The sequence below is a fragment of the Toxotes jaculatrix genome, chromosome 21 (genome assembly GCF_017976425.1).
Source record: "Toxotes jaculatrix isolate fToxJac2 chromosome 21, fToxJac2.pri, whole genome shotgun sequence".
Lineage (NCBI taxonomy): Eukaryota > Metazoa > Chordata > Actinopteri > Toxotidae > Toxotes > Toxotes jaculatrix.
Window position 1 is genome coordinate 10,908,187 of NC_054414.1, and position 25,259 is coordinate 10,933,445.

A 25,259-nucleotide genomic window follows, 5' to 3' on the forward strand; every position below is an offset into this window, starting at 1 on the left:
GGAAACACTGTGATAGCATGTGTCATTTCACGCACCATTACTTTGCCCTCTCGCTCACCACGCTAAGCCTAATTGTGTTGACAGGTTGTTGGTATCTATTATCATAGTATTTTGTTGCCATTGCTACACTGACCACACATGTTGCCATAATTCATGCAGTCAATTCGATGAAACCAACAGTGTTCTAGGCCATCCCGCTTTGCCCCCTTTTCAGTCCCCCCTTCCTCTTCCAATGCTCCTTGTGCTAAAACTGTTGAAGCCTCCAGTAATCAGTCTGTCTCAGTTGGCTTTGGTTACATGTCAGAAGGACTTGAAGAGGCTCTTGCAGGAAAATGCACAGGCCTTCTCCTTCCGGAGGGCAAAATACAAAATGAGGCAGGGCTGTTTCAAAACTAAACCACACTGTGATAGCGTGCCCCAGAGTGTATAATATTAAATAAAGGAAACAAATAATTATGAAATAAATAATCTATTGAAAAACTTGTGTACAATATATTAATGAACCAATAAATAGGTTAGGAAATAGTTAAGACATTATTAAAACTCGAAGCACTACCATGCAGTATTACTGTATCATTTTTTTCAAGATAAAATAAAAAAATAGAGTTTTATTGGAGTTCATTTTAATTTCATTACAAAAATGTTGATTTCAAAATGCTCCTTTTCAGATGTCCGTTTTTATTTCATAATGCCACTGTGTCACATTTTATTTCATAGTGTCACTTTTCATCATGTCTCTTTTTATTTCCTTTTGCCGAGAGCAACACAATGAACTCCAATAAAACTGAATGATTAAATAACATTTCATGATAAAGTATATTATCTCATAATATCTCTCTCTCTCTTTTTTAAACAAACACTGTGGCTGTGTGTGTATGCATGCATGTATGTGCGTTAAGATTAAGCTCACTGTATGTTCCTGCAGATGCAAGTGCATGCACTCCTAGGTTCGTATGTGCATTGTTGGATCAATACAGAGCATAAGTGGATTTAAGAGCTTTATTAGTGGTTTTACTGCTTGTCTGCTGTAGGAATTCTGCAAATTCACATTAGTATAGTACAGTATATATGTATTAGTATACAAGGAACATTCAGTATTTGTCACAACTGTACAATTCAGTCCTGGCACACTGTCAGTCTTGTCACCATGAGCTACGTTACCAGGGCTTTTTTTTTTTTTTTTTTAAACCTTATCCTCCCGTCTTTTAGTCCCTCATCTCCAACCTTCCACCACCATCTGCACGATTACTTTGTTACTCTCAAGTGCAATATCATGACATGTTCACCTTCAGTTGGGTTTACTGTACAAGCAATTCAATTTCTGGCATTTGTTATTAAATTAAATCTATAATGTCTATTAAACTAAAGAAATACTGTCCAAGGAAAAGCCTCCATCTTCAGTCCCAGTTTCTGACAGGAGGACAAACTCTGAAGACATAATGTAGTGTTGACTAAGCTGTAGTAGAATGGACAAAGGCGATGGATAATGTTGAACACAACCATTAAACCAAAATCATCTTCTTAGGTGTCATAAAACCAATGTGGAACTGAGACAGTGTCTATCTTCTCATTAAGCTCTCAGCGAAAAAGTAAATAAGCTTATTTCTCTTCTCAAGTGTTGTTTTGCTAAATGGCAGATTAGAGTCTGTCCAGGTCTGATTATTCTTAAAGGAATTTAGAATTAATGTTCCCTATTCATGTTCAATCTTAATGACACACTACCTTAATACACCTGATGGTAAATAACCTGTAAATTGCACCAAATACCTCACTTTGCCCTTTGTTTTAAACTAGGACAGCACTGATATTGTAACAAAGACCCATTCACATATTGTACAGTGGCGCCTTCCAGGCTTTAACTAAAATAAAAACTAGAAAATTACAAATTATTTACAAGTTTAAAAAAAAAAACTACAACAACTAAGGAGGGTATACTTACAAAAACAGCTAATAACAAAAAATGTACAACATCAGCGGACACCTGAAACAGTTCCCAGGCACTTGTGATGCAAAACAGACATAATTACACATTTAAGTGCTACGATCTAGAACAATAAGAGAAACATAAAACCATTCACAAGTGTTATTTGGAAATTAAAATACAACAACCCTTAGAAAGTAGAGCGAGAATACCTTCATTTAAAGTAACACTACAACATGAAGTTCTTTATGCTATTGGTTAGTAACAATGTACAATCTGTACCCAAGAGTGACAGATGAATTTGGTGATATAGGTAAGTTTAGCACATTGGTAAATTGTTTGCTCCTTCACATTTTCCCTAAAACAGTCAGTAAACAACAAGGGAAAAAAAAAAGTAGGTCCCAGGGGTCCCCGGGTGGCAGCACAATAATCATGTCACAAGTCCAATGTTGAAGTAGGCTTTGACAAATTCTAACCTAGTAGGTGCAACGCAATACAAAGTAAAAAAAGCACAAACAGGTGCAAAGTAAAGAGCACATATTACCAACATGAGAGGGATGCGTGCTTATACCTAAAGAAGCTGATTAATGCAAGTGCAGATTCCTGGGTTTCACCTTTACATTTCAGTAATTTAAAACTTTTCCGCTTTCCCTTGGCCTGAATTCATCCCACATCCTTTGACTTATATCTCTGCTGACTTGTCTTTTATCCAGAAGTCATTGTTGCAAACAATGAGGAAACAAGACACCCTTTTTCTTTTTTCTCTGGCCCGTTTCCCTCTCTTATTCACCTCTTTGAAGGATTGTCAGTCGCAAGAATCACTGCTTTGGATAAACACAGTGTCTCCTCTTGAACAATTACAGATTGTTCAGTTAATTATGGAGGGTGCAATATTAAGTGTAGTATTGATTGAAGATACCCTGAGAAATGAAGCAAAGAAGATAGAAAACCCTGGATTTTTGTTTTGCATCCTGATCATTTTGTACTATATGTGCATTTGTTTTGTCTTGGAATTTGTGCACTGGCTGACACTGAGGTGCTAGTTCCATGCATTTCACCATCTATAGCACATGTTGCAAATTATATATTTTCAGACATACTTTTAAGACACAGAGTTACCTTATATTTTCTACTAAATAGTGAGATTAAACAGTATATGGTCCCCTCATGAGAGTGCTCGATACAGTATACGGCAGGATCTGAAGTTTTCCGTGTCTTCTAGATTAAACAAGAATGTAAATACATACATGATCTGTGTGTGTGTATAGTACATGCATGCATGGCTACATACCGTAGGTCTATGTGTGTACTGTACGTATGTACAGTATGTCTATATCTCTACTGAGTGAGTTCACTAGTGTTCTTATGTACATACAGTATACATGGTTGGGTGACTTGAGTTTTTAGCCCCACATCCATCCCCTTTCTAGGTCTGTATGAAGGAGTCTGTGTAGGAGCTCCTGTGTTACACTGAAAGGCCTGAGCACATAGACTGGAGTCTCATGTGGCCTTGGTCAATGACCTGACCCAAAGACCATGGTTGGCAAAGTCCAGTAAGCAGGTCTTATAAAACTTGTTGGGAAAAAAAAGAGGGAGTCTGCAGAAATGATTTAAGACAAAGATAAAGTTGAGATTAATTCCACATATGCTGCAGCTCCAGGACTTAAATCTAACACAAGTATTTAAAATAAGAGTAAATAGCTGGACTTGGCTTTCGTTTCTGCTGAAGAAGAACAGGTTCCTTTGAAATGCGTCCAAGCATCTTTCCTCATACTGTCAACTTTGCAAAGATCCAGACACGCTGCGGTATGCAGGCCTCATCCAGTAGCAGTAACAGACACAAGCCATTTGTCAACTTAAATTCAGAGAGTCTAACATGGCATGTAAATAATGTTGCTTGTCAGGTATGGTCTGGAGACATTTACTCCTCTTTGGTAGCATAGATTTGAAAAGTAACATTTAGAGGTACAACACTGGTTTATGAAGGCTATAGGTAAGGGCCACGCTGACTACTCTTGTTTAAGAATGAAGGATAAAGATGCAGAGAATCAAGAGTCAGGTATCCCCATTAATTTCAGTTCAAAGCCCACTGCTGCTCCATGATTAATAATGTTGGATGAAACGGTCAGCTGGATGTCAAATAGTGTGCAAAGGCAGGTGGATATTCCAGGCTCATAATGGAATGATTACAGATTTCCTTCCACATTGGTTTTACATTGTGTGGATTTTAAAATGTTAGAATGACTGATTACAAGCACTTCCTGATGGCTAAGTGGAGAGTTTTGGCTTCTTTTGCCTTGATTTGATTCAGTACGCTGATATTCATTCAGTTTTTGTCTGATTTCTGGCATCTTCATCAGGATTCACGGCATTTGATCATCATTGTGACTGCTGGCTTCATGAGGGAATAGCTTAAAGCGGTTTTAGCATGAATTATGTGGATTGAGGGAGCCCATGGAAGAATATTAAGGTTAAGCTTCAGGTGGTTTGCTCTCTGTTAAGCTTAGATCACACTACAGAAGTGGCAGTCGGCTTTGCAGCACTTGGGCTGAGCACCAGACTCTGGGCGATGTCGTCACGGTTGATCTTGCGCAGTGCCGTGCACAGTGTGTCGATGCTGGCGCAGTCCTTGCTCGCCCAGTCAGACAGGAGTGCGCGGACAGGATGCTCTTCCTGCCGGAAGGTTGCAATCCGTTCCTCCTCGTATCCCAGGAGACCCGCCAGGTTGCACCAGTCGCTGTCGTCCATGTTGTCGCAGTTGTCTCCTTCGCTGCTCCTGAACAGCAGCTTCTCCACTTTCTCTCTGGTGTGAAGAGGCAGGAGCAAACATGGTTCTTCATCCATGGTGACAACTGCAGAGGGAAAAGAACAAGTTCACATCAGTTCATTATTTGAATTATATGGTTTAAACACAGTGTATTGGGCTTTCCTGGATGTTGAACCAGTACTAAATGACCAATTACATTTATATTTGAATATAAATTTAGAAAACATAAATGAATGATTTTCGACTCAAATAATGGAACAAACTTGGAAATCCACACATTTGTGCTGCTCTCTGTGACTGACAAACGTAACACCATAGGAATTCAACTTACATCCTGTTTATGAGCTTTTCAACTGGCTGTAAATACTAGTAAAAAGGAAGTGATGGAGCATACATTTCCTGCAGCAGCAACAGTGGTTTGTTTGTAGTAAATATAAGAAGCAGTGGGTAGCTGGATTGCAAGAGCAGCACTAGCCTCTCTGCTTGACTAGTTACATTAAAACATCACTATAGAAAATCCAAGTAAAAAGCATTTTATCTTCGGCCCCACTGTCTGACTAACAGCAATGACTGTTTAGCACCAAAAATATCACACATCCCGCAGACGATCACCTTAAGATATTGCTCAAATATGGACAGAAAACTGTGTTAATACTTTTTTTCTGCTGCTTGAACCACTTTTATTTTTCCTTTTGCATAATCTGGGCAAGCATGTGGTTTTAAAAGCTCTTAATTCTCTCAAACTGGTTTGTCAGGGCAGGCCCGGAACCTCCCAGGAGCATGTGCTGCCAAAAAAAAACAAACACCACAGCTCTGTCAGTGTTGTAATCCCTGCTTGCTTATTTGCTACAGTAAGTTTGAAAGGTCGTATTCAAGGTGGAGCTGGTGAAGCCACCAGACAACTCATTCCAGAGAGAAATATCTTTCCTTTCAACTGACAGCTGACACGGTGAGACAGTTTAGGTGGCAGACTACAGTTTGGTCACATTTATAGAAACCCAAAATTCAAGTTTGCTATCAATCAGGCTTATTCCTGGATTAAAGGAAAACTCATTATCAGAGGAATTCAGTGGCAAATAAACAAAGACTAAAATGTGCTTACGCCCAATTTAAGTAGGAGATAATAGTTTGATAAATGAGGGCTATTGTATTTCTTGGCATTATGGGAGTGGCCTCTCTGTGAAGCTAATACAAGTATTAGCGAGTTACCTGTATGTGCCTGAGTCTGGCCCTGCTGCTCCTGCAGACTTTGGCTGTCCACAGAAATGCCACTGTCACTGTGCAGCTTCTCCCCCTCAGGTGATGGCGTCTGGTTCTGGTTGGCTGTGCAGTTGTTGGCACCTTGCTTGTTCTGCTTACAGCTGTTCCACCTGAAAGGAAAATGAGTCAGAAGCGGAAAAAAGGTCAGCACAATTCAGTGCCAGTTCATAAAGGATTGTGGTCAGGAGCTCTGCCAACAACAGCAGAGCAACCCACAATGTAGCGCTCTGAAGGTAGCCTTTTCAAGAGCACGCAGATATGCAAATATGGTGATTAAAAACTGGTTATAACTGAGGTAAGTTCTTCAGACTTTTTAAAAGACATTAATGTTGAAATGAGAGAAATGACGGATCGGTAAAGCATCCTCTTCACACTAAAATGCTGCTGTCAGTTTCAGTGTTTGCCCACGTTTCTTATCTGTTGTGAGGCTCCTGTGTTTGAATGTATAGACTTGCAACACTTGCAAGATCACAGTCATATCGTACATCCATTATTTAAGCAGTAAACACCAGGGTGTTTGTGCAGACATTAAGAGAGGAGCTAACCGGACAGAAAAAAGAGAGGGACCATACTATGACTCACAGGACAACAGTGTGCTCTCATTCAGGAAAGTGGCAGATGATTTCATTAAACATCAAGCTACGGAAATCTAAAATCTGATTGGGTTTTGTTGTCCATATACATTTGTAATGTGTCTCAGATCCTGTTTCTCTTCCCTTCAACTGCTGAATTTTACTTTTTTTTTTTTTTTTAAAGTGTTTGTTATTATGATGATTATTATTTTTGACTCTGTTGAACAGTTAGCAGTAGAGATCAGCAGACACAGGGAGAAAGGGAAGGGACATTACAATGTAATTTGCCAAGGAAAATAGAATTTTTATCTCCTTATACCAGATATAACTTAAGAAAGCCTTTTTCTGATCATCCAGATAAGAAGACTCTATTTTCTAAAGCTTTCTCCAGCTAAAAACTTTTAAAAATGTCTTTCAAACTGTAACTTGTTACAGCTATACTCAAAAATACACTACTGTTGGGGTCGTCATGTACCATGATGCATCATTTTGTTTACATGCTTTAAATTTTGGTTCATGCTCATTTGTGTTTTCACCTCTTGAAGATGATGAAGGCTACGAGGCCCACCACGACAGCTGCCAGGATGGAACAGTAGATGGGGATGAGTTTGTCGTTCAGACCCTGGTAGAGTCGCTCCTGGGAATCACCATTAGTGGTGGTGCTGGTGGTGGTGCTGTCTGCAGGGCCCCCTGGTGGTGGGCTGTCTGGTGGAAAGTCGTCAATGGGCGTGGGGGAACCTATAAGGGGCGTGGGAGGCACATCATCTGTGCCCTTCACAACTGCGAAGGAAACATAGCCATGGAGAGAAAATCTATATGAGATTTCTGAATATGTGAAAACAAAGCAAAACTGCAATAACAGTAATCTACTCCAGATTTTAGATAGTTAATGTTAAACCTACATCAATAGTTTTTTTGCTGCTTGAGGGAAACAGAAAAAATCTATAAATCTATAAATCATTTGAAGTCATATTCATAGCTGCCTGATAAGCTTAAGTCCAGTTTTCACTTGCTTTTTATCACTGTTTTGGTCTCCACCAACACCTGCTGAAAGATGGGTTTGTCACAATAAACGATAGCTTACAAATTATACATAATAATTTGATCCGTGTGTGACGTCATCACATATAAAGCCAGCTTAGAATTAATGTTATATAGAACTGGGAATCAGAATCAGTTGAACAATTGAATTTCAACAAATAACTAATAAAAATGGCTTTTTAAAAGATAATTTAAATATGGCCACAAAAGCAAAGCACCAACACTGACAGATCATCTATCTTCAAGCTCCAGTCTTTTATCCACCATAGCCCAGTGTAACCATAAATGCTACAAACACATACAAAAAGCACACCCACACACATTACATACCACATGGCTTGGTCATTTCCCCTCCTCCCCAGGGAGCCATTAACGGGGGTAAAAGCATGTTTGTCCATCTAGTCCTGCCCACTTTCCTCCAACCATTAACACTAATCAGACCTGTTCACTCCTCACCGCGGATGTGGAAACCTATCCTCGCCTGTCACTTACTTACAGTTACTCACATCATGAACAGGAAATCATCCCGTTGGTTTCCAAGGCCTCTAAATACCTCAGGAGAGCCACTGAGTGCAAGGTGGCCATTTTTCACTAATGAGGTGAAAACATCTTTAATGGGAGCTTATTTAGATGGATGCACATAGTTGCTGTGGGCTGTTTAGCCGAAGGAGGATGTGAGGTATGGCAGCACCAACATACTGAACTTCCTGTTAAGTCATTTTGCTGGACGTCCATCATTCTTAATCATTTATCTGTAAAGTCATTGATTTTTTTTCACTAAAATACTTTGTCTTAGGATGATGTTGGTGTCTTATTACCCTTAAGTCTAACAGGAAACTTGTTGCCTTGCAGCACTTTCTGCTTGACTTTGCCAGTTTTATTTGACGGGATACACTGCCCAGTGAAGATTCCTCCCACCAGGTTCAGTGAACCATGTGTTGCTGTTAAGTGACCTTTCAGGTCACTCAGCATTACACAAGTACAAGTGGCTAGCTAAGGCCACAACATCCCCTCTCTTACATACATAAAACAAACACAAACACCAAATTTCCATCACATCTATGTTGTTTTTCACTGCTTGGTTTGACTGGTGCTCTTTTAATATTGTTGTTGCCCTCTTCTTCTGCAACAGTTTAAAGGCACCTGACTGGAGAGTTAGCTCCATCAACTGTTTATCTTGATGAACAAACTCCTAATGTTCACATAATGGTAGCAGATAGAAACATTAATTGGTATTTTCTTTCAAATTTCAAAAAGGGGCTGCTAATGATGCACTGCAACATATCAGATTCCTCCCAGTCCTCTTCACTAGCCCCCCATAGATGAACACACACACACACACACACACACACACACCACCATTATCACCATCACCACTATGGCTTGTCTGTCTCTCTCTGGCTGTCTTAACCCCCCATCAACACAAACACTCGAAATCAGACACCATTCGTTCACAGAGATCTTCTTTGTCTAGCACAAATGCCCCCTCCCCATCTTTTTATCCTTCAGTCTTCTCGCTATCCACTTTGCCTCTGGCTACGCTTTTGCTCGCTCATATTAGGCATTTTGGTTTTTGTTGATTAGTCTTATCAGTCAGGTGGACGCCGCTTTCTCTCCCTCACTCAACCAAGCCCCTCTCTTTCTCTTTCCCCTCTTTTTTAATATTCTTTTTGTTCATTGACCATCCATTTACAGAGAGGAGTGACCTCCTCCTGCTGAGCTCAGCTTGCCTCCAGTGCACACAGAGCTCAGCGGTTACTAAACCAGTGTTCTCAGAGCATTACCATGTTGAGTATGCCTTGGGTGATGAACCAATTGCAGAATATTTTCAAAAATGTCTAATTTATCAATGTTAAACACTAGCAAAACAAAACGTAAGTAAGGAAAGTAATCATTAGTCGCATCTCTACTGTAGCATGCACATCCTGTGTATTCTAAAATTGTAAGCGTGCAAACTTAGAGACATGCTGTTATTCCTCTGGTCAAAATGTGGAAATAGATTGTCATTAAAATCATAAAAACTGAAAGACACGGAACTGTCAGAATTATAGCTTCAGTCAACTCTAACGCCTCTCAGCATAACCATTTATTGTATTTTTTGTTAAGCATTATTTGGTTGTTGGTGAAATTACTGGAATTTTCCTCCTGGGTTTGTCTGTTAATGATTAACTTGTGACTGGAAATCCAGGCACATGTGTACTTGCCAGCTTTTAATGAGTAATTACACAGATAGAGCTTGTTACTCTGTGCCCTCTCATGAGTGTATATGTATACAGTGGGAGTGTGTGTGTAATTTGTGTTCAAAGGGTATATGTGTGTGGGGAACTCTGCAGCAGCCACACCTGAGTTAAACTAGTGATTGCAACTTCTTGAAGACTCTCGCAAACAGGTGTTGCTGAAGTTTCAACACCACATACTTTGAAAGCTGACTTTGGATTCAAACCAAAAGGAAATGAGGGGCCTTCCGACACGAGCAAGTTGTGTTTTTTTATTATATGTCATTACACCTGAGCACAGCTGAGACTGCTGCCAAGACCTATCCAACAAAACCTCAAATGCCTTCACCAGTGAAGAACATTTTTATAGTATACATGTTGTTACAGCGAGCTCAAGTCGGGGGGATAAATGAGGACTGTTGAAGAATGCTGTTTGCCCTTATTTTGCCAATTGGTTTTTGACATTTGTGATTTCTTTTGTGTTGCCGTTTCTTTTCTCCTTGAGGCCTCTGGCTCTGTTCCTACCTTACATGAACCATCTCATTTTTCTGCCCATGTGTTCCAGTGAAGCACACCCCTGAATGTGTATGCATGTTGGTGAATTTGTGTGGCTTGAATATGTGTGCTCGCCTGCATCTGTGTGTGTGTGTGTGTGTGTGTGTGTGTGTGTGTGTGTGCCTGTTCTGCGGCAGAATGTGATCAGCACTCGTAGAGGTCAACCAGAGAAACCCGAGAGTGCAGAGGAGTAACTCCATCGCTTTTATCGACCAGGCCATGTTCTCAGCATCTGTTCCCTCTCTCCGTTCTCTCGTGCTTGCTCCATCTCTTTCTTTCCTGCAGCTCTGTATTTCCCTTCCTGTGTGTTGCTCTTGTTGCCATTTATTTTCTGTTATACGATTCAGCTTTGCATTTGCTTATCATTGTGGACATTTTTTGTTTTTTGATGTTCATAAGTTGTAATTGTTTATAACAAACTGTATGCCAGCCCCTTTACAGTTTTTTTGGAAAAACAATACAATCCTGATTTCTAGAATCTTATTATCTGTAAAGCATTTTGAAGACATAAATTGTAGAAAACTACAAGACCAGCTTTCGTTGTGACAGAAGTAATGCAATAAATAAACCAGCGACACAAAGCTCCATGAAATTCCCATTTTATGCCACAGTGTTGTAATTCCGCTCCAGGCAGCTATGACAGATGACAGAAAAATACTGCTGAGAAAAAGGCTTGGCTTGGCAAGGACACAGTTCCCCAACACACGCTGTAAAGCCTCACGAGGACAAAGCCTTGACTCCCTCAGCAGAACTTCTGGCAATGAATGAACGGCACGAGCGAAAGCGCAAGTGTTGTGGTCACCCTTGGACCAGAAGGCCTCACTCATGCCAAATCACCTCCGAAAATTTCCCCTGGAACCTCGAGGGGCAAATTCCTGAGGGATGGCAGGCGACTTCAGGAGACTGAGTCATGGCCACAAGAGGTCGATTCTTGTTTGGCAGCAGAGAAAGCGACATAGTCGACTTTAAAACTTCCTTCATCGTGACAATGCTCATACTGTGTGGAGCAAGGAGCAAAAGGGTTAAAGAGAGAAGGTCAGCTGTGGCCCTACAGCCCAAGTCAGTAGAGATATAAGCCAGTAGATGTGTGGAGACCAAGCTATAGCCACACAATGAGTGACTGTGCTATACAAAGACACTGAATTGTTTAGTCAGCCCAGGCTTGGGGATTCTTCACAACTATTGATGTGGTAATGCTTTGGACGCAGGAAATCAGGAATGTCAATGGCATTTTGCCCTTTATCGTTTTCCCCATTTGTCTCCCTCTCTTTATCTGTCAGATGCTTGCTGGAACTGACCATTTGTTAACCCCCTCCCACACATAGTGATCATCCAGTCATAGCAGAGCAACTGTAACTGGGCATTGGCAAACCTATCCAATGTTGAGAAACTCCATATGATCAATCGATGTCCATGGGACTCTGAGTTTGGAGGGCGGTGTCTTTTTTTAGCACTTTCCAAGACCAGCAAGACTAAAACGCTAGCAAATGTTTGAATGTCTGGCAAACTAGTTTCCCACCTGCAGTAGTAACCATTCCCAACATTACTGAGAAAGCCAAGGAATATGTGAAAGGTGAAACATTTTGAAACCACAAACAACAAAGTATAAATCTTGATAGTAATAATATATCAGCTGATTAAATCTGACAATTTAATCATCTGTTGCCGAGAGGTAAATGTGTCACTCTTGTCATTTTTAAACTGTATATGCCGTGATCGAGTGGGAAGCTGAAACGGCATAACAACGGTAACTAAGGGGGGGTGCTTGGCAAGCAGTCGATTCAGCCTGCACCAGTCTGTTGACACGAACCAAGAAAAGAAAACCCCTGCGCCTCAATCGTTCCCAGCTCCTGTTTCTCCGCTTGTCTCCTTCTATCCTTCCATGTTTTCCCTACCTCTGCCCTTCTGTCTGGATTCACTTGAGCAGGTCTGGCCATGAGTGCTGTGCAGTGGGCTAGTTAGCAGATTATTCTTTCTGATTTCTGGAGGGCAGCCTGTCAATCGCTAAGGTCAACCAAACTCAGGAAGGAAATAGCTCCCTCCTCCCACTCACCTATCAATTCATTAAACAAATGCACTTGGCCCAATCAGCCAATCCTCCGCCGCCTCCCTTCTTGTTTCCTCTCCACCTCACCCATTTGACCTTCATCCTTCCATATGCAGTCTCAGATCTGTAATGTTAAATAAATCATCTTGTTGATTTCAATCTGTGCTGGAATATCAGTGCCCGGGTGCACACGCTGCTTTGATTGTGTGCTTTGTGACTCACATTCAAGTAATCCTTTAAACTACCCTTTTGTGCATGTTCTTGCATGAATAATATAATTACATGTCTCCTGAAAACCACAACCTGTTGCCCCTGCTGCCACAGAACCAGAAGCCCAGGTTTTGGGTGCTAGGTCAGCCCACATATGTGCAGCCAATCCTGGGCACAATCTGAAGAAGAAACAGGGTCATGGAGTGAAAGTCACTGTTTCCCACTAACCTTGAGGGCTCTTAGTCCAAACCTCAAGATGATAAGAACAGACTTCTCGGTCAAACTCGAACCTTGGTATGAAAGGGATAGGGCCCTTTCAGTGTGTTAGTGTGGCTGGCTACTCCTACTGCTAATACATTTTCCAATAATCTCTCTCTGGTCTCCACAAGAAATACTCTGCAAAGCAAACCTCTTCATCTCTGACAGGGCTTAATTATAGCTACCACTACAGTATCACTGTTTTATCTTAACTGTTACATGATAACAGTAAATACCGCTTTGAAGGGTGGTTAATAAAAGCACTATTTAGATCAACTGCACTTGTCCCGCTGTTGTTGTGACCCATGAAAGGGTTGTGGGGATTATCCTGTGTTCAATGCTCCTCCCTGGGGGAAACTCGCTCTGCCTGAACTTCTCAAAAAGACCCCCTCCACATACAAGCCTCCCATGATCTTCAACCTTTGACCTCGGCGGCTTGCAGAAGAGTGGAAGTCATATCACACTTCTTAAGATAAGCATCTTGCCTTCGGACCCTCAACTCTGTGGGTCTAGCCTAACAAAACCTGGTGGGTATTAACATGTTTTACCATCAGAGAGAGATGAAGAGACTACAGTTTTATAATAAGACACCGCCCCCCCCAAAAAAAACACTAATCCTCTTGGATATGTGGGAGGAAATTGGATTTTCACCCCACATCTCAGCTGAATCATTAAACCATCAAGGGAAAATTCACCACCAGCCTAAACTCAAATATAGTCCTTAAACAGTAACAAGAGCAAATCCAGCTTTCTCTCTAAAGATAACTTACAGCATAGTCAAGGTGATGTTCTGGTCTTTCCAACTATGTCTCCAATGTCTCAGGTTACAACTTGTCTTTTCACGAGCGGTGGCCTTCTGTGTGTTCCTCTCTCTCCCTCCACCCTCCTGACTGTGTTTAGCCTTCAGGCCTGTGTCGCCTGACTCCACAACACTAATGGATATGGAAGACTGGCAGCACTACAGATTTGTAAGCACTGATAACGCTTGTTCTTGGGTAAAAAGATTACACTAGAAATAAAGAGCACATCATTGGGTTAGAGCAAGGAACAGCATATGATGATGAAGGCCATACGCTACGGACTATGAGCCACCATGCCTGGAAACACAGCAAATTCACATTAATCACAAAGCATACAGCGTTAGTTATCTAAAAGATGTTGTTGTATTGTAGTTCTGGCTCCTTATATCTTGATCTTGGATGAATCATCACTCCACCCACCACACGTCTCTCTCAGACCACAAGTTGAATCGAGCTGCATTAAAGCATCATTCTCAATGGAAGATTTTTTTTTTTTTTTTTTGTTACAGCATAGGGGCACTCTCTGCAACATCAATACATGTTGTGTCCACTTCTGGTTATCAAATACCCTTTTCCATCTGTGGTATTTTCCCTGATTCTTTCAAAGCTGGGCAGACACTGTGCATGTTATTAATATAGTAAGTTGCATTAACTATATGTTTCAGTCACTCTACAGTATGTGCGTGGCCAAAGTATACCTCTTTGATTTTCACATATTTTTTTACACATTGCTATTTACTCAGCTGAGAAAGTAATTATTCAACCAAAATGTCTGACATAACAGAGACAAAATGAAAACAGTTGTCCTGGTGAAAATTATTTGAGAGAACAATTCAGGATTAAAATCAGCATAAGGAGCCAACTTTCACTGATTTCTACAGATCTTCTATAGATCTTTATATCAAAGGCTGTAAATAGCGCAAATCCTCCAGCTTAATTTAAGTTCATAACTCAAGACAAAACTCAAAATAATGACAAAAATACATGAAAGACAAATCCCCATAAGTATCACAAGTATCTGTTTTACTCATTATTTGCTCCTTCAAGTAGCCCCTTGGGCTAAACTGAAATCCCTTGCAAGCCAAACAGGATTGTGGGAGAGGCACAAGAGAGACTTTCTCTATCCACTTCACCACTGTGATAACAACATCCTTCAAACTGCTGCCCCGACAGACTGCATAGCTGATCAACAGACTCCTTTTATTGTCATCTCACAAAAGCGTTGATTTAATCTGTGAGGCATCAGGTCATTGGAATGAGCAGTGACTGCAGTCATAAGGAATTTGTGATTTGGAGTGTGATACCCACAGGGTGCAATGATATAAAAGAAATTCAGAGCCCCGTTCAGAGATATGACCTCCCCCTAAACCCTCAACATAGAAAGAGTGTGGTCTTTGTATCTTCGGATGGGATGAGTCGGTGAAGACAATGAGACAACCTTTGGCGTGGCATTTAGGTCAATGGGCTAACAATGTCTATAGTGTCGCATTCAGATGATCCGATTATGTGCCTGACATAATCGGATGTCCAGTGTGTCGTACTGACCACACAGTGCTGGACGGCGAATATGTGCTCACATTGACTCCATTCAGTCCACTGGCCCTGAGCGATGCACCCCATCTTTCAGCTTTAATGGCTCTGCATAGAAAGTTCATGATAAACTTGCCCACTGTTTAGATAGGGTCATCCCACAGCCATTTGCTGAACAACTGAAAAATAAATCTCCGAACAAGTGGATTAACTGTCTCATTAAAAGAATAGATGCGTTTTTGAGTTTCACTCTTGCTAAGCAAGAGTGAAACAATGTCATGAATGCCTTATTTTATCTCTCGCTCTCAGCGCTCAACATTCTGAACTTAAAAAACTTATAGTTTAAGGGACAGTTCACCAAAAATTACAAGAGATGTGTCGAAAATATTTTCGGCTTTATCTGCTCAGCCTTAGAGATATCCATCTCTGAGATTTCTACTGTCACCTCAATAATATGACAGAGAACACTGTTTCAGTCAGGGTGCTCAAACCAGATGTCTGTTTTGGAGTAGATCAAGGCCTTACTTTGGCAGGAATGAACAAGTGAACTGTGACTTGATGTTCACTATGAGCGTCTGTGAGCTAATTGTCTTACCTAGACAAACTGTATCACTGACAGGCGTGCAGGCCTCCAATATCTCCCCGTCATCACAGGTGGAGCAAGGGATGCAGGGCTCTCGAGAACTTTCCTGGTCGGAGTACGTGTCCGTGGTGCAGTCCTCGCACATGGTGTCATGGTCAAGCTCACAGCTGAGCAGCATGCCCTGGCCTTGAGGACATCTGGTGCAACTTTGACATTGCTGAGTGGTTTCGTTCAGGTAGTAGCCGTAGTTGCACACACAGGTGGCGTCATTGGAGTCTGTGCAGGGTGTCTCCATGCGAAGTAGGCCTGTGCATTGTGTGCAGGGCTGACATTTCTCTGTGTGACTGAAGTTTTCTGAGAAAGTTTCACCTGAAAGAAGAGAGAAGAAAATAGTCATTGGACTTTTTATCATCCGCGGGGCTGCTTTCTGTCTAGAAGCACACGCACACAGCACTTTGGCACAGTTTCATTAAAGTATCAGAGTTTCATTTTTCAATTTGGGCTTTTCTTCACTGAGGGGTCAGTCAGTTCTGTCTCAGCTGCAACCAGCTCCTGAAGGGAAGAAAAATCATATTCTCCTTCTTCCTTCTGGTCTCCATTCACTGGCTACCAGTCAAATGCAAAATTGACTTTAAGGCTTTTTCATTTGTTTTCAGAGCTGACCATGACTTGATGACACCACATAATGTTTCTGATCTCCACTGCTCATATTTCACCTCCAGGCTGCTTCTATCTTCAGCCTGAATGCTCCTGTATTTTTACAAAAGTAACACAGCTCCAGTTAAAATCATAGGCTGAGAGACTCATCTCTTTGCTTTGACCTACTGTGTACACACATCCTGGTCTTAGAGCAAATCCATGTAACTTTTAAAACTTTTAAAAGTTAATTAGTTCTCATACACAACAAAGGTTTGGCTTTCAGCTTTCCATAGTTACACTAACTGTCCCTTTGGACTGAAAATCACCTAAAAATATACATAAACAGCAACAACATCTTTTACACAAAACATTTCAGCCCAATGACTTCAAAACAGTTTTCAGGCTATTTTTAAAGGATTATCTTTTACGATGATGAACTTACATACATCACATATGTTCCATAAGTCCTTTCTATACCTGCAAGATTTCCTAGGACAGATATATCTGCAGAGGGCGCAATCAATATTGCATGTTTTATGGAATTGTATTTCGGCTGGATAGAGAACTGGGAAACACACTAAATTATGCAACAGACCCATTTGTAAGAGCAGCTTGTATATGTGTGTGTGTGTGAGAGAGAGAGAGATAGAGAAACACAGGGAGGTGGGGGATAGACTGTGAAAATGTGACCTCGAATTCTCTGTCATATGTCTAAATTGTTGACAAACCAAATCTCCTATGCACTTTTCATTTGTTTTGGGTTGAGGTGAGGTAAAGTAAAACTGAAACAATTAATTAATCAGTTAGATGACTGACAGAAAAATAATCTACAACTATTTTGACAATTGCTTAATCTTTTTAGTAAAGAAAAAACTAGTAAAAATGTGAAACATTCTTTAGTTGCAGCTTCTCACTTGAGAAGATTTATTGCTTTTCTTTGTTGTATGTGATAATAAACTTAGTATCTTGTTGTGAAGTGTTCAAACGGAAAACACAAGCAATCTGACACCATAATCTTTTGAGTTTTGAGAAACTGTGTTGGACATTTTTTATAGGCCACATGATTAATTGACTGAATGTGACAATAATCATCAGATTAATCAGCAATGAGAACATCTGTCGATTATTTTCTAAGCTAACTGCTTTTTGATAAAATGGCTTAAAATTTAAAAAAGCCAAAGTTTGAAGTTTTCACGTCTCGATTTGTTCAAAAAACAGTCCAAACCTAAAGATATTCAATATATTATCATAGAGGACTAAGAAAATCAGCAAATAAATCACATTTGAGAAGCTGGAGTCAGAGAATCTTTGGGCTTAAAAATGATTTAAACAATGAATCAATTATCAGAATTGTTGTAAATTATTTTTTATTTCAGCTCTAAACTAAACTAAACTAAACTAAACTGTGTGTGGTAGGAGATTGGAGGCTTTTGGCACTCATGCAGTCTCCATGTAGACCTTTTTCTGCTCAGCGTCTCATAGCATATCAAGTTTTCAGTCTGCGTCATTGGCCCACCAACCATGCCGAACGCTCCGATGATGATGAGATTCAAACAGAGGTGAGATGAGATAGCCACTGAGACAGAGAGACAGAGACAGATGGATAGATGAAAAGAAAGCAGAGACTGTGCCATTTGATAAGATGAATCTCTCAAATGGCACAGTCTCTCAATTCTGTCTTAAACTGGTGGTGTCAAATGTGGGACCTTCACATTTTTGTTTAATTATGTCTTCCGAAGTGGACACTCGTCCCTCACTCACATGGGGGGCTGTTGGTGTCCAGTAATATACAATTACCCCCCACTCACCCCATTATCTCCTCCCTCCCTTCAAACAGACACACACAGTCACAGTCCTCACCCCCCACTCCCCATGAGTGCTCTCAGAGCCATTATCATAATGCCATGCATCAATAATGCAAGTCAATACATTAATAACCCTAGCCTGCAGCATGGAGGGGAGGTTGAAGAAGGGGGAGGTGATGGAGGTGGAGGGAGGAGGAGGGTTACAGACGGTCTTTTCCAAGCTCAGCATATTATATCATAACAGTCCTTTCACCTCTGGTCTAACATTCAGTCCTTTGCTTTTTTCCAACACCCATAAAAGGAATCCTGAGTTTATCCACTCTGGCTACTCTGCAGAGTGAGGTTTGTGTGTTGGGTGCATGCGTGTCTGCTTCTGTGTGTGTTTGTGCGGTTAAATGTGTGTTTTCCTGGACATGTTTGTACGTGTGTGTGTGTATGTGTGTAAAAATGAGCCATTAGCTGCTGGCTGAGAAGTTCGCCATGCCTCCATTCCAGCTTTACAGCTGTTCTTGCTCTGTTTCATCTCCACTCGTCTGTTCATTCATCCAGACTCCTTTGTCTGTTTCAGCAGACTGTTCTTTTTAGCACATCAGCCAGGCCCCTGTTAATCTGTACAAAGTCTGTTTCTTATAAACGAATGCTTGTGCATACTAGATGCAAAAACTGTGGGTGATACACCTGAAACAATACATGGAAAGACGTATGGTCTACAACCCCATGCGCACCACTTCAGTGTGAAATACAAAGCCTGACACACCAAGTGTGCCTAGTTGCAACTGCTAAGCTATGGTTGGACAATCACTGTTTAGTGATTGTCAACATGTTTTCAAGTCTCAGCCATCGGTGAGACATGTTGTTGTTAAAACACTTTTGCACAGTTCAGCTCTATCAGCCTGCATTACAGATCTAATCGATATATTTGATGTGTTCTTTGTGATGTTATCTGACGAGGACCTATCTGCTTTGCATTACTTTTTTTTTTCCATGAGTCACTGCAGAGCCTCTCTGGCCTCTTTGTTGGGAGTTTTGGGAGCCTGTCACTGTCTGTATTTGTTTGTGTCTGAGCAGAGCAAGTACTGTGAGAGTGAAAATTATCACCAGGAAAATCTCCATGTTGTGCAACTGAAAGCTGCAACCACAGAGACTAAAATATTAGGTTTTTATACAAATAGAGCAATTTATGATGAGTAGTCCAAGGCTTAATGTTTTATATGAGGCAAGAACATATTATTAAGATGTAACCCTTGATCTGAGACACACTTATAAATGCACAGAAGAAAATACAAATAAATCATTTTCTCCATTTCCACATTCTCTGTGACTTCTCTCATGACCTGTGAAGTGAAGTCTGAATCATTTTCAGTCTGTGGGCCTCCTTGGCTCATGGTCTGCCATCCTTCACTGACCCAGGGAGGTTTACAGCTACTTCCTGGCCCAAGCGCAGGATAGTCAGGGAATTCATACAGACAGCAAGGAGATCTCTGGGAACTGAGCGAAGCAACTGGCTCACGACCAGCCCTGGCCTCTGAAGGCTCATGGTGACCTTTGACCTCAAATGATAATGTTACAAAAATACCTTACATGTTAATTTGTTTTGCCTACACTTCCTCATGCAGAAGACCTTAAATATCCTTCTGAGCTCTTTAGTCACCAGTCATGTTTACTAAATCTAAATCTACACTACTGGCCATCTTAATCACTGTGACATAACAACTTCCCTGATGCCCTAAATATCTAAGTTTTTTTTTTTTCAGCTACAATGCTTGGAACTGGTCCAACTCTTGTATCCTCTCAATATCACTGTCCTCATAAAGTCTTTCAGTCTAACACAGCTTTTTGTCCCTACATGGTAAGGGCCATGAGGAGGGCAGTAACGCTAGAGCACAATTAAGTCTGGAATCTATTTTACTTTCTAACTTGCAGCTGAATCAGCCTTAGTCTTTACATTTGCACTGCAATCTGTATGTTTTTCAAGATCACTGACACATGTTGCACAGCTGTATGTTAATAATGATAACATTGGGCTTAAACCAACCATCTTCTGTTCTTCGAAAGTAACCTTTCCTCTGATCTGAACTTCTGTTGAGGATTATTATGTTAGGCAATCTAAAAAAACTGTGGGACGACTCTAGGGACAAGTCACCACTTTGGTCTTGATATTTGCCAAAATATCTGGACAAAAACTAGATGGTACTGATACCACCAAGGTCCTAATTCAAACTATGCAAAGATACTGCTCTAATTTACAGAGGGAACGTCACAGTGGCAGCATAGTTGATCTAGATCACCGGCCGCACATGACATGGTGTATGTGTGTGAACATTTATGTGTGTTTTTATGTATCTGTCACTGTCTCTGGATTAAGGCATGTGCAGCACAGTTTTTTCATTGATTTTCAGGTGCACATGTGCTTTTGTGTACTTTTGCATGAATATCTTTGCACCCGTGTACATTACAAATTGTGTGTGTGTGTATACATACTGTATATTTATACAGCTGTTTTTTGTGTTACTCACTGTCAAGGCAAGGGGAGCACTCAGTCTGTTTGAGTCCACATGGACTGATGACACCCTCTCCGGGCTGACACTGCCTGCAGCATTCCCCACTGGTTGTATACTGGCCCGACAAGCAGTCCTCTTTATTGGCCAGAGCCCCAACCTGCCAGTCACCAGGGAGATCAGTCAAAGTGGGAAAAGCAAAAGAACATTAACATTCAGCATCATTAGAGCATTAACGTTAAAAAAAGAGTGTTTTTTTCTTCTTTTAAATCATTTCTAGAGGCCCATAACCGGTAAAAACATCCAGTATTTCACAAGAAAAAGTATTAGAAAGAAAGACAAAATAAACAATACTCTGAAACCAAATCTTTTTTTCCTTCTCATTCCTTTAATTATCTTGCATCTGCTGAGATTTATTTTGGAACCATCTATACCAGTGGTTCCCAGCCTCAGGTCAGGGCCCTGCAAGGGGCTGCAAAATAAATCTGGAGGGCTGTGAGATGATTAATGGGATAGGATAGGATATTCATTTGAAATATCAGATAGTAACAGGCTTCTAAAAGTATTCAAATCAATCTGAGGAAGAAAAATCACTCTGGTTTAATTGCTCACAATAAAACTATGATGTAAGGTACTGAAATGGACATTGCTTTGTTTTAAACATGCCAGAAAGTTTGGAAATCACTCTTCTTAGCCACGATTTTAACCCTGATACCACACACACGTTAAGACTCACTTTAGCCTTAATCTTTTTTTTAATCTTAATCCTTCTAGTATTACACAAGCAATAGCAAAAAGTCACAGACACATTAATAAAAGTAAACAAAATCACACGCCCAGACGAGGTGAAGCTGGATTACATCGTCTCTGCATTCTTCAAACAGTAGCCTGTTGAGTGTTTTATCTTAGCTGATGACAGGTGAAAGTACCTGTGCGTGCCTCTACACATGCGAGTGTAAATGTGTGAGAGTTCGTACACACTCACACACTCAAGCCCAGGCCTTGAAGATCTTTAAGTTTGTGTGGCCTTTTTTTTTTTACATGATATGACCGTAAAATCTCTCTCGCATTTTTCTCACCCCGAACACCTTGATCTCCACAGCAAACCTTTATAAAAACAGCAGTTGCTCTCTGACACTGAGTCAGAGAAGAAGCAGTTTGAGGCACATTTAAATAATGAACCCTACACCTCTTGACACAGGTAGAGAGCAGGTGTGTGTGCACGCGTGTGTGTGTATTGAGGGTTGCGTTAGTGTAAAGGAGGCACACTCAACATAAATCGTCAGGGTTCAGGTGTGTGTGGAATGCTGCTGACAAGAGAGGGGAGGTCTTCAAAACATTAAGAGTCCCCCCTCAGGCAACTCTGAGTCAGCTGGAAGATAATGTGTGCATATGTGTGCATGTGTGCACATGTGAATGTATACACACCCACACACGTCTCCCTCTTGCCCTTGATGGAGTCACGGCTCATTCACCTTCAAGTTTCTGGTATTCAATTATCTGTGCAGTCATTGTTCAACACTGTATGTTTGGCTTTGTGGGAAAACTTCTGACCTTTGTTTCACGCAACATGCCTGATAGCATCTGAACACTATGGAGCTGTCTTCCTGAAATCAGGAAGGTCATGATTGCCCCCTCATATACCTCGCACACCCAACAGCACACATACATTTGCGCAAACGCACAAAGGCCCATCCAACATGTGAACAAACCTGTTCCAAAATATCTGACTGACACTTTTGAAATAACTCCAACTTCTAGTGTTTGGCTTCGGCTCATTTTCTCTTTGACCCTACTCTAGCTCCGGGTGTGGGTGCAACTTCGAAACGTTTCAAAGCCCGAAAACTGAGATTAAAGTGCATCACTAATGACTGCTAAATTGTGAATACAGATGAATTAGACTGTAATGTGATTTGAGCAAATAGCTTGTGGATGAGCAGCACTTAGCAAGTTGTAGCTCGACTTGCACGTTTCCTGGAACTGGCTGGTTGTCAGATGGGAGTTTGAGGGTTGCACTCTTCAGTTTTTGTCAGCTGATTTCCCTAAAGTTCAAACAAGAAGCAAGTTGATCACACACTCAACGCAACAAGCACACGCAAATGCATGTGCAGAAGCATCTGGACGCATAGCTTCGGAGCCCGAACCAATCTTACTAATGCTGCAGTCAATTTTCAGTTGGAGGCACTTAACCTCTGGACCTCAGCTGTCAGCGCTTGTTAAGCCATTAGAGTTCCTCTGTACCAGCCTTCCAATAAGCTGGGTCTAATTTAAATCCAGGAATGGATCTTGAACTGCTGTGGGAGCACTGGTGTCAATGACATTACAGCTAATGCCATTCCCGAACAGCACTGAATCATCATCTCTTCTGAAGTGAGAGAAAGAGATGGACAGACACAGAAGAAGATAGTGATGTGAGGTGAAATGAGAGGAAAAGTGGGGGGGGGGGGGGGCGCTGGTGGTGGCTGGCTGTATCAATATTGCATGCGCTGAGCCAGCAGAGGATGCATACCCATCAGAGGCAGCAGCTGTCATGTATCAGTGATGCAGCTTGTTCCTAAACCAGGACCTTGTACAAGCCTGCAGCCCTGACTGACCACGTCCTGTCAGATGGAAGACACTGGAAAAACATATTTCCTTCCTGGGCCAGCATGGTCTCAAGGGAATTAGAGATAAGTCAGGGAGAATATGACCTGTGACTCCTCAGAGTTTTCATATATCCACTCAAGAATTCTGCTGTTGATTCCTGTTCCTTCTTGGCCAGAGCTTGGTACTCTGAAGTCTCACAGACTTTCAGAAAAAAAAAAAAAATCACCAAACTCCTCATCAGTTGACACATGGTTTATTGGGTGAGCTCCTCCACAGAGGCCACTGTGACATTGTTATTGTTCTGCTGTCTGTAGAGCCACATGTAACTGAGAAGGGTGGAACTACAGATCCAGCTACTGGAGCTATAGGGTAACAACCTGAGTGGGCTGCTGCATACATCCGCTCAGGGCAGGTGCAAGGACACGGACTCTTACGTTTAAGACCTAAAAGATTTCTGAGTGATAATTTACAAGTAGCCCATCAAAATGACGTTAAACTGATGAAATGTTATCTGCCGTGAAGTAAGATAAGTCAATAAATGTCACTTAGACTTTAGATTTTAGTTTCCTGTCAAAAAAAAGTTACGGGTGCTTAAGGCTGAAAGGAGTAAAAGAGGGTAAACTTTGTCCCAAACTCCCACCTCCTAATTCTCCTCTTTCCTCAGGCTGAGTTGATGCGCAATTGCGCAGGTGTCGCTGCGGAGCGTGACAGGGAGGATTTAACCAAGTAAACTTTGTGGCAAACACTTAACACGCACTTTGATTACTGAAGAGGCTACTCACCACTCCAAGTAACACTGCTATGAAAGCGGAATTCATCCTGTAACACCTTAGCCTCATCCCAGAAGGGTGAACGATTGGATGCAGCGCAGGAGGATGCGGTTCTCAGTGATTTCGAAGAGGAATAAACTCGGCTGTCATCGCCGCGTCTGTTTTGCGCTTCTTTTTTGGTTTTGTTGTGATAAAAGCAGCTCTCCAAGTAACTCGTAGCTGTCTGTCGAGCGTGAGTAGCAGCGAGAAAAAACTCAGTCCGTGAGTTGTAGCTGCATACAGAATCCAGTCATTGGGTAAACTCGCTGAGATTGACCCATTGGATGTTCGGCTCTGTGCGCTTTTCTCCTACTGGGCTCATATGACAGAAGCGCTCAGCTCAACGTCTTCAGGGAAGGAGCCATCTCCGTCTCCACGCCCACTGCACACACACACACACACACACACACACACACACACACACACACACAGGAACCTGCACTCTCTTTAACAACTTAAATCATGGTCTGGGATGTTCTTGCTGAGTCGGACAAACCAACCTTCTTAAATTTTAATCATCAGACAAATTAAGTCATGTGTAAATCGTCCATTTGGCCTGTCGTTTACAGGATGCACTGTCCCAAAAGTCTCACTGCAGCTAAGACAGCGGATAAAATGCAATTTTTCTCCAACTTTTTCTCCGTTTAGCAGCTTCTAAAATTGAGACGGCTCCATCGGGTTGCTGTCTGTTTTTTGCGTGGTGACTTTGTCTCCCTGAAGCATTGCACTGACCTTGTTTTCCTGCCTCTCGCTGCCTGAAGACAGCAGCCACATGAACAGAGCTCAGCAAGACTTCCCTGTGAGATAACACTGTAAATGCACCTTTAACCCAGAAACCTGAGATCCCCTCAGGTATACATCCACTGATGTTCACAGTAACATGAATGCAACAACTTAAATCTGAATAAAATTAAATCAGACCATGCGGTCTTAACTTATTCTTAGTTTGATACATAAAAACTGCATAGTTGTGTTATAAAAACCCCATGGTAAATATTATTTATTAGAGGGAGTTAAGTGGAATCACAGGGTTGCTCCCATCAGAAACACTGCTGCCTTTATTTCCTTAAGAAGAGGAAATCTACTGTTGTAGAAGGCCGACACCTAAGGCAAAATGTTGGCCTGATATAAACAGGAGACGTCATGGTGTACTTGAGTTCAG

General features: G+C 41.4%; 1 protein-coding gene across 1 annotated transcript; it reads right to left on the minus strand.

Annotated features, from left to right (window-relative positions):
- Nucleotides 1-1,126: 1,126 nt before the first annotated feature.
- On the minus strand, nucleotides 1,127-24,398 carry ngfrb (nerve growth factor receptor b). The gene is made up of 6 exons (XM_041029534.1): nucleotides 24,071-24,398; nucleotides 20,721-20,862; nucleotides 15,773-16,129; nucleotides 7,057-7,300; nucleotides 5,898-6,058; nucleotides 1,127-4,773 (listed from the first exon to the last, which is right to left on the minus strand). Exons 1-6 carry the CDS (start codon nucleotides 24,125-24,127, stop codon nucleotides 4,430-4,432), a joined length of 1,305 nt encoding a protein of 434 aa, XP_040885468.1. The 5' UTR covers nucleotides 24,128-24,398; the 3' UTR covers nucleotides 1,127-4,429.
- Between the last annotated feature and the right edge of the window lie 861 nt (nucleotides 24,399-25,259).

What these genes read in the sequence shown, in the direction of transcription:
- ngfrb (XM_041029534.1), bottom strand. Translation starts at nt 24,127, where the DNA reads ATGAGGCTAAGGTGTTACAGGATGAATTCCGCTTTCATAGCAGTGTTA. An exon ending in GTGCTCCCCTTGCCTTGACA is followed by an intron (nt 16,130 to 20,720) that starts GTGAGTAACACA and finishes CTCTTCTTTCAG; the next exon opens with GTGAAACTTTCTCAGAAAAC. An exon ending in GCCTTCATCATCTTCAAGAG is followed by an intron (nt 6,059 to 7,056) that starts GTGAAAACACAA and finishes TTTTCCTTTCAG; the next exon opens with GTGGAACAGCTGTAAGCAGA.